Source organism: Podarcis melisellensis (assembly GCF_964234715.1).
Source record: "Podarcis melisellensis genome assembly, chromosome: Z".
Lineage (NCBI taxonomy): Eukaryota > Metazoa > Chordata > Lepidosauria > Squamata > Lacertidae > Podarcis > Podarcis melisellensis.
In genome coordinates, this window is record NC_138547.1 from 13,548,590 (window position 1) to 13,558,265 (window position 9,676).

The 9,676-nt window shown below is 46.1% G+C and overlaps 1 protein-coding gene across 7 annotated transcripts in view; it reads left to right on the plus strand.

Moving 5' to 3' along the window:
• The window catches only part of NUP214 (nucleoporin 214), an 87,041-nt gene extending 78,083 nt beyond the window's left edge, over window positions 1-8,958 (plus strand). For 6 of the 7 annotated variants that reach the window (XM_081897044.1, XM_081897048.1, XM_081897046.1 and 3 more), the window contains 4 exons: window positions 4,077-4,248; window positions 5,135-5,277; window positions 6,493-6,517; window positions 8,760-8,958. In XM_081897044.1, the coding sequence (XP_081753170.1) occupies window positions 4,077-4,248; window positions 5,135-5,277; window positions 6,493-6,517; window positions 8,760-8,793 (374 nt within the window). In that variant the 3' untranslated portion in view covers window positions 8,794-8,958. Of the gene's footprint in view, window positions 1-4,076; window positions 4,249-5,134; window positions 5,278-6,492; window positions 6,552-8,759 lie in introns of all 7 variants that reach the window. The other variant, XM_081897047.1, reaches the window with a different exon arrangement.
• The last annotated feature ends 718 nt before the right edge of the window (window positions 8,959-9,676 follow it).

Genomic DNA, 9,676 nt, shown 5'->3' on the forward strand with positions numbered 1-9,676 from the left:
GTAAAACAGTAAAAACCGTGAGCTGCATGGAAGACTGGGGGAGGGGAGTTAATTCCATGCCAGGGATTATTGGCAAACGGACAGAAAATAGTAGCCGGTATCATGATTCCTCTATGTACATCTGCAGGGCAGCCTCAGTTGAAATGCAGGTGATGCTTGTGTGTTCCAGTAAACCGTGGTTTAGCAGGAAGTGAACCCTGCCCAGCCTGGTTGCTCTCACTTGGCTCCTCCCTCTGGTGCAAGCAGGAGAAGCATACCGAGAGGGCACAGTTAAGCTTGGCTTCCTATGACAAACCTGTGTGGTTTGTTTTTCCCTGGCAAGTCAGAATCACAAGCCACAGCCTTCAACCATGGTTCTTCGTTTTGCTTTCAAATCCTACCTTGTTTGGGAAAAGAGAACCCCAGCCTCAGCTTTGGATGTTACAGGAAGCCAGACTTAGTTGTGGCTTCCTGACTTGTTTCTCCTGTCTCATGCCAAGGTAAGAGCAAAGTGAGGAGTGATCAGACAACTCTGCAGAAGCATGCCTCTTGTTCCCAATAAGGCAACAACTTGTTCTGACTTGTCATGCATCACCTGTGAACAGAGCCAGTGTGCACATGTGGGTTTTTTAGGTCAAAAAAGAGAAGGTCAGCCAGAATTATCATAAGTGGCACCTTTCCTAAGAGGCAGCTTAGGGGTTGGGTGTTGCTTTCTTTTAATTGAATCCCCCCGCCAACGTCTATCCCAAGGAATGGGGAACCTGTGGCCCTCCAGATGTCATTGGACTCCAGCTTCCATCAGCCAGCAGGGCACAGTGGTCAGGAATGATGGGAGTTGTTGTCCAGCCATGTCTGAAGGGCCACTGGTTTCTCACCACTGTTCCATCATACCTACACTTGATGCATAGGTACAACAGAGGCATATCAAATTATTCATGGTGTGGAGGAGGGGGATATAGGATTCCCCACTTCCTTTTTCTGTGATACTCAAACTCAAGTTGTTAGACGGTAGATTCAGGACAGACTAAAGAAATCAATTCTTTGGACAATGCAGAATTTAATGTGTGGAATTTTCTGCCACGAGCTGTCTTGGTGGTCTTTAGTGGGCAGTGGAAAAAATCATGAAGGAGGGCAAAGTTTGTCCACAGTTGTTAGCATGCTAGGGGGCAGACAATGGAGGAGTGGGCTTTGGTTTTCCCATCCTACTTATGGGCCTCCAGCATGCATTTAGCAGCCCACTGTGTGGGAAAACAGAGTTTTGGACTGGATTGGCATGGGTATGGACACTTTCTAAGCCCAAGGGCTGCATGCCGGTGCTGGAGAGGTCTAGAGGCAATAGTGGACGGAGCAATGATTATCAATTGTCCCTTTATAGGGACATTTGTCCCTGTAGGCTGGTTTCTTCTCACATCCACTTGCTGTTCTCCATCCAGGCAAGCAAAAGGCATTGTCAGAGTTCAAGGGCACATTTTGGCCAAGGAAGGTGCAAAGTGGGGTCGTGTGTGTTGTCTGTGGAGAGTCCCAAGGACTAGGCAGGGGAGCCCTTGGAGGGGCTACATTTGTCCCCCAGACCTGATGTTATCCACCCCTGTGATGATGGGCCTTTGGTCTGACCCAACAGGGCTGCTTTCTTTGGCTTTCCTCCTTTACTTTAGAATATGATTATTTTATGCTGCTTTTCAGGACCAAGGCCGTTTCGAAGGGGGTTGCAGATAAATAAGTAAAAATTGTAACACAAAACACAAATAACAGCATTGCGGCTCTGGTCTTCAAAACCACACACAGTTGGAAATTTCCAAAAGCTAAAAAAAGAGCAGCATAAACACACAAAAACGGCACACATCCCACCAACTGTCATGTCAGCCTGTGTCATCAGATGCCATCATGCTGACAATAGGGGAGGGTATTCTAACGCCCCACCAGCTTCCTAACCAAAGGTTAATTGGAAAAGGTGTGTCTAAAAAAAATTGGGGTGGAAACAAATGTCTCTCCCAGAGAAGGAAGTTACATAGGCGAAGAGGCCACCACCAGAAAGGCTCCATCACAAATTCCTTCCCACTAGCCAGATTTGTACCTACTGTCATGTTGGTGAGCTGAAGGCAAACAAATTGGTTCAGTTCTTGGCTCAGTGTCACACACTTCCTGGGTGAGCCGTGAGTTTGTTTTTACAGGAGAGGCTCAAAAGATGGTGTGTGCGATGATGTCACTCCCAATGTGAACCGTGCCCTGGCACCCAAGGGCTTTTTTGCACTGCTAGAAAAGGGCCGAGATGTTACTGGCTGTATGAGAGATGCTGCAAGCAGACTTTCAAGCAGACCTTGAATACTTTTTATTTCCCATACACCTAGTGTCTCCCTGCTTTTTTACGTATGTTTCTTTGTGAGAGCATGGCCCGGAAAAGCAACTCAGAAAATAATCTTTTTTTTTGGGGGGGAGGAATAAAGACCCCCTCCCTCAGCTGTCACCAGTCATTCCCATTAGGCTGCCTCAGTAGGAGAGATGGGAAGCAGGGTTCATCCCATCAGCTCTGCCAGAATACCAGCTCCATTAAGCCAGCTGGTCCTTATAAGAATGGCTGTTTAAGAACTGGTACCCAGATTTGCTTTTTTCCTCTTCCATACTTGTCCCATTTTCCTCGTTTGTCATGTGTTTCTTTTCTTTTTAAAGCTTGTAAGCCAGCCTTGTTTTCAGTTGATTTCACAGATACAGGCTGCCGCAGGAGCCTTTTTCAGGGGCTGGAACGGAAGAGTAATGTGCAAACACTGATAAATAAATAAATAAAGCTTGGCATCAGTTAAAATGAAAGTGGGGCGACAGGAAATGGCATCATAGACTTGGGAATGTCTTGCTTTCCTCCTGGTCTGCTTGTGTCGGGTCAGGGGTGTGTGGATAGCTTGCCTCTAGGGTGCAACACACCGCTGTGCTGAAATGGTTGCAGTTTTGCTGGCGACATCAGAAAACAGCTACCTTAGCAACTGCTATAGCTTCCCCCCTCCTTTTCCCCATCTTTTGCTGAGAGCTGCTGCTGCTGGCGGCAGCAGCAACTGCTGCTTTTTCATGCAGGCGCTCTAGAGCGGGCGTTCTTGGCCTGTTTTTCTTTTAATTCATGTCCAAGGTTTTTCTTCTTAAGGACATGCCTGCAGAATCTAGCCACCCCTTTTGCAGTAAGTGCCCTACAGAGGGTGAAGAAGGCAGCTCTTAATGACAAACTCCCCCATCCCCAACCCCCCCCTCTCTGTCTCTCTCTCTCTCTTTTTGGTGCATTCTTGGGGGGGGTGGAGAGTTGGGGGTGATGGTTTCCGATTTGCAGTTCTCAGGGACATCCGGACTCTCTCGAATGAAGGCCAGCAGGAGGTCGAGGTTCCCCTTAGATGGGAAGTTGGGGGGAATGCAGTGCTGTAAATCCGATAGAGCATTTCTCCTTTGCAGACATAGACTGCAACTCTAAAAGAAAAAGATGAAAACGCTAGCTAAGGCCTTCCTCTGCCTAAATCTGTTCCTTTCTGCTTCCCCACCCCCACCCCATTCCCACTTTTGCCTCTTGAATTAAGCGATGCTTCTCTCTCTCTCTCTCTCTCTCTCTCTCTCTCACACACACACACACACACACACACACACACACACAAACAAACACAGTCTCTTACAGAGAGAGTTCAAAATCATGAGTTCTGGCATCCCAAAAGGTGTTGAGCCTGATCTACGTTCATTGCTTTGCCCAAGAGGCCAAAACATGAGAGGACTCATCAGACTATTGCCCCCTCCCCAATTTCCTTTTTTTAGTTGCACCTTAAAAAAGGAGGGCAGAGGGTATTTTGTAATATTTCCTGACTTCATGTTTTCTAGGATGAAATGGGGGCTTTTGAAAGTGTGTCAGGGTCCCTTTGCTTCTGCAGCACAAATAAAGCCCCTCTCCCCCGCAAGTTCAGGTCTGTGGGGCTTCTGCACTGGGAAATGACCTAACTCTTTATTTCTTCTTTCTTTGCTCTTCTTGCCTTGCCTTTCTCTCTCTCTCTGTTATTTTGACTTTTTATTTATTCTTTTGCTTGTATATGTCCCTTTCCCTTTTCTTTTCTTTGTTTGCCTCTGTGTTTGCTCAGGTGGCTTTGGAGCTGCTCCTGTGTTCGGCAGCCCTCCCACTTTTGGGGGCTCCCCCGGGTTCGGAGGGGTGCCAGCATTCGGTTCAGCCCCAGCCTTTGCAAGCCCTCTGGGCTCGACGGGAGGCAAAGTCTTCGGAGAGGGGACGGCGGCCGCCAACGCTGGAGGATTTGGGTAAGCCACAACAACAAAAGCAACAAAACAACAGGGTCTTGGGAGAGGGGGTGGCAGTGATATCCAGGGGCCCCATTTTTCTTTCTTCGTTTGAATAAATATTCTGCAAGCCACCCTTCATTTCACTACATTTCATTATATTGATTTCTTTAATCAGATTTCTTACTTACCCTTTGCCAGAAGGTCCTGGGGCAGGTAACAGCAATGAATTATACAATTTCCCCCAAACCCCACCCACCTGTGCAAGGGACAGCTGCCATTGTGCAGTCAGGAACCTTAAAGCCAGGGAAGCTTGCTTTCATTGCAAATCACCAAACTGGTTAGGATTGGCCGCACTGCAGAGTTCCCCATGGAGAACTGTGATAGCAAAGTGAGCTGGGATTTGAAGTCAAGCAGTGCCTATCAGCTTACTTCAAGCTCCATGGTCTTTGGGGCTTGCAAAGAGCCAGACCCAGGGAGCCCCTGCTTAGTGCATTGAAACCTTGACCATCAGCTGATCAGTGGTACTACAACACACTGTGCTATTCTATTTACCAGCCTTGTACAGTGCTTTGAAGTCCTCATTGTGGGGACTTCAAAGCACCCCATTGCCTGATGTCATTGTGATGTCAGTTGATTGGCAGGTGGGTGACTCTGTTAATAAAAGGAGGGCAGATACACCTCACCAAGGAGGGCATTCCACCAACGGGGAGCCATTGAGAAGACACTGTCCAGGAAGACCACCAATCCAGGCAGCAGTACCAACATGGCCTCCCTTGCCATTCACAGCACCCAAGTTGGCTGATTGTGGATTTTTGCCTTCATCTAGCTCCTTTTGCTTCACTTATCTTTTTTAAAAGCCACACTCTCTTTAACCCACTGCTTGCTCCTGCTCTATGTTCCACAGGTTTGGCGGCACAGCCAACACAGTGTCATTCGGAACGCTAGCAAGCCAGAACACCCCTACCTTTGGATCCCTCTCTCAGCAGCCCACGGGATTTGGCACACAAGGCACTGGCTTCTCCAGTTTCGGGTCGAGTGGAGGAGGAGGTATGAGCTGTTCTTGACCCTAAATAGGAGGGAGCTTGGAGAGGTGGGAGCGTGGGGAGCTTCAGCACTTGGTCAGTCATAAACTGTTAGAGGCTGGATTTCACATGAAAACCAAGCTTAATCGTATCTTAAAGGGGAGCAGGGGTTGCTTTTTAATTTTTTATTGCATTTATACCCCACCTTTCTCTCCAAGTTGCTCAGGGTGGTGTACATGGTTTCTCTCCCTCATTCAATCACTCACAACAACCCTGTGAGGTAGGTTAGGCTGAGAGGCAATGACTGGCTCAAGGTCACACCCAGTGAACTTTGTGGCCGAGCAGGGATTTAAACCCTAGTCCAACACTCTTAACTGGCTACACCACACTGGCTCTCTGTTGGAGAGACTGGGGGACATAACTGTATCCAGCATAGTTCCTTTCATTCCCCTTTGGGGGTGGGAAAATAGAAATAAATGTATATTTTAAACCACACTTTTAAAACCTTTATGTAAGGGTTAGAGCATTTTTAACCACCTAGAGACAATTGCAGTAAAGCAGTACATAAATTGTTTAAATATTTTTAGCAATTTACAAAACACACCAAAGCTGATGTTAAGCCCCCAAACCCAGAAACCTTCCGCCGCCATTCATTTCTCGGGCTTATTGCTCTCTGCACCTTCTGAGTAGGAGTCTGCAAAGTCTGCTCATGAACATGTGCAGAGTTTCCATCCCCTTGTCCTTGCCATCCACCTTGTTCTTAGATGTTTTGAGGAATTTTTTCTCAGAACAGGGAAAATGGAAGTCCTCCTTCACACAGCCCCTAATTAAAATTTGCTCTCACAAGAGGTAGTTACAGCCACTAACGTGGGCGGCTCTAAAAGGGGGTTAGACAAATTCAAGGAGGAATTAGGCTGTGTTCTACCTCTCCTGTCAGAGGGAAGGTGTCCCCAGTTGCTGGGAATCAGAGAAGTTGCCAACAGTTGACAGTACTGTGCTAGATGGACCCAATGGTCTGACTTTTTAGAAGGCAGCTTCCTCTGTGTATGAATTAAAAGAAGAGCTTTGGTTGCGGGTTAGAGTTAAACACTAGACTGGAGAACTGGAGTGATTGGATACTGGTTAGGGGGCAGAGAGAAACTGTGCTGATGGAATCCTGACACCTTTCCTTAATGTGTGTTTTGTAATATAACCCATCCAATAATCCCTTTAACATTGCTTTCCCCCCCACCCCTTACAGGCTTTGGCTTTGGATCGTCTAATGCGTAAGTCTCTCTCGTGCTGCCTTCCACGTTGTCGGTAGGTTTTTCAGTTTATTTTGTGCCAGAAAGAGAGCTTCTTTTGAGGTGAAATATATTATTAAATATGGTAATCCCTTCTTGAATTTTGAATCAGCAAGAGATGATTGTGGGCTTTGTTCCCTCTCTTGTAATAACATTAATGAAAAGCTTAAGATCTAGAAGGCAGTGTTTCTCCCGTGGAGCTGATCCTCCCATAGAAATAGGCAGCTCATTTCTTCTATTCTTCACCCCGCACTTTTTTCCTTTGTAAATGTAGGACTTTAACCAACTATTTTTGGAATGCTCCACAAAGTGGGAACTCAGTAAATGCTCTTTGGAATGCAGAGCTCTCCTGAGTAAACTGAGGCAGCAGTGTGCCCACCATTGGAAAAGTTCCTGAGAGCCACAAGCACTGTGTGCCAAAGCAAGCTTTGCCATCGTGGTAGAGCACCCATCAGTCTTGGCCTGCAGAGGCATTGTGAGACTCCCATCTCCCCATCAGCCCCAGGCAGTAGTCTAAAATATATGGAGCATCACAGGTGGTCAAAAGCTGTGCCTTTTGTTATTCTTGTTATTAGTATTATTTATTTACACAATTTTCATAATACAGCCTCCCCCTCATCTCTCAGCAGAGAGAAGGGGTGTCTATAAAGTACAGTAAAACAAACAGACAAACCAAAAACACTAATCTATCAGCGCTATCAAAAATCAAGCCCAGAATGTTCAAAGAAAGTTTTGTATGCTGCTGGGAGATGTCAATGCTCATGGGACTGGCCAGTGGTGCAGCCTGGCAATGATTGGCTGAGCTGCCTTTTAATTTCAGAGGTAGGAAGAGTGGAAAGAAGAATCTTGCCTGCCATTAGCTCTCAGCTGCTCAGGTCCATGAGCTTCTAAGGCCAGTCTGGTTAGGGCTGATGGGAGATGGAGTCTTACAAGAGATCTGGCGAGCCACAGGTTTCCCCATGGAACAAGCAGGAGGAGGCCTCAGATTTGGGGGAGATGATCTTTTGAAAAGAGTGTTGGAAAAGGGGAAGGGTCAAAAGGAGAAGGCCTGGAGAGGCAGCCTGAGAGGGTAAGGGGAAAAAACTGGTGCAAGAAACACAAAGCGAGGCCAAATATCCAGACACCAGGAGCTACAGAGAGGAATCATTTATCTCTCTCTCTTTCTTTCTTTCTTTCTTTCTTTCTTTCTTTCTTTCTTTCTTTCTTAAAAGCATTTGTACCTGCTCTTCTGCCAGAAAGTCTCCTAGAGTAACTTACATACAAGCAGTTAAAATAAAGCAGTCCCTGAGACATAAATATTATTTATTTATTGGTTGGGTTGGGCTGGGTTGGGTTGGGGGAAGGCCTCTGGACTTTGCCTCACGTGCAAGGCTTGTAAAAGTACCCAAAACAGGGCAAGGTGCCACGAAGCAAACTAAAAATAAGCTGGGCCTTTCACCCAGGCAGATTGGCAATCTCAACACTTTGGGGGGGGGAATCTTGGGGAGATGTCCTTCTCCTTGGCTCATGGGGAGCAGTGAGGGGAATGTGGAGCAGTAGGCACACTTGTTCTCTAGTCCTCACTGTTTGGCTATTTTTAAACCTAATAAATGCTTGTGCTTTGAAGACTCACTTGGGATGGAATATGAGAATTGGTAACACTGGGCTGTGACAAAGAGATATTTGGGTTTTTCTTCCCTTTTAAAAAAATAAGCAGCTTAAGAAGTCTGTTCTTTTTTTGGGGAAAGGGTGTCCAAGACAGTTCAACTAGCCTGGACCAGTCAGAGGTCTCCTTAGAGCCTCAAACTCTCCAGGATTCTTGGATTCAGGCAAGGGTGGAGAACCCCTACCCAGGAGCCAAATCTGACCCTCCAGGCCCCTCTCGCTCACCCTTGGAAGTTCACAACCCTTGCCAGTCCTTAAATTTTTGCATGGATGAAGGATAGAGATGCATGTGTTTGTGTAGAAACTAGCATATTGTGCAAGGGAAAAATTAACATGAATAGCCCCACCCATGTTTACTGTGGCCACACCCACCAGTGCCATGTGGCCCTCAAGGTTGCCCAGGTGGGGATGCAGCCCTGAGGCTTAGAAGGGTTCTCATTCTTGACCTTAGGCTTCCGTCCTTGAAAGGGTCTAGCAATGGCTGGTTTGCAAATGGGGTATTCAGAGTTAAGCCTCTTTGGCATTGGCAGAGAGAGGGGTCTCTTGTTCTCACCCTTGTTTTCTCTTTTTCCTCTTTCAGATCCACCTCTGGGTTTAGCAGCTGGAGAAGCTGAAAGGATGCCTGCTCATGTTGTGCTTCTATTGGGTGGTCAGGAGTGAAGTGAGGAGATAAACATATTGCAATTAAATGTCAGGATTTTAATGTTTAAATTAGTTTTTATTAATGACTTTAAGTGTTACAAAGCAAATAAATAAAGGAAAATAATCTTGTGTATCCATTTTCGATTCATAGTCTTTTTCACAGTTTGATTACATTCAGTAAGAGACATTATTGTCATAGACATCATGTGATGGGGGAAGAAAAGGGAGGGAGATGGGGGGGTAATATTCTTTCATTCTATTGCATCATGTTAGTGTAGAGTTTGTGTCAGCACCACGTGGGTAGGTCCTTTATTTGTATATTTTTTTATTTGTATTGGCATTGCAAGAAATTAGGGTGTCCAGAGCTTGATTGGTTGTGTTCAGTTGGTTGCAGTGCAGTTTGTTTGTATGTGTTGGGGGAGGGGAGTGTTGTTGGGTCAGATTAGCCATATTGATTCATATGCTGTTGGGGGGATAAGTCAGTTTCTTGTTGTGCTGTATATGTGATAAAGAGGAGCCATACCTCCGTTGCTTGTCCCTGTGCTAGTTTAAGTTTGTTGGTTAGCTTTTCTAATAGGGTAGCTTCCCATACATTTTGGTACCAGTGGTCTATGTTCACTCCTAATAGGTCCTTCCAGTGTCTAGTTACAATGTTTCTGACTGCTGAGAATAAGTGACTTAGAGTTTCTTGTCATATCCATGTGTGTTGTTGTCCTGGAAGATATTTAATAGGGCTAGTTCTGGAGTTGCTTCTATTACCTGTTTTGTTATTCTGGTTATTTCCTGCGGCACTGATATCCAAAAGGAATGAACTTTGGGGCATTCCCACCAAATGTGGAGGTACTTGCCTATGGA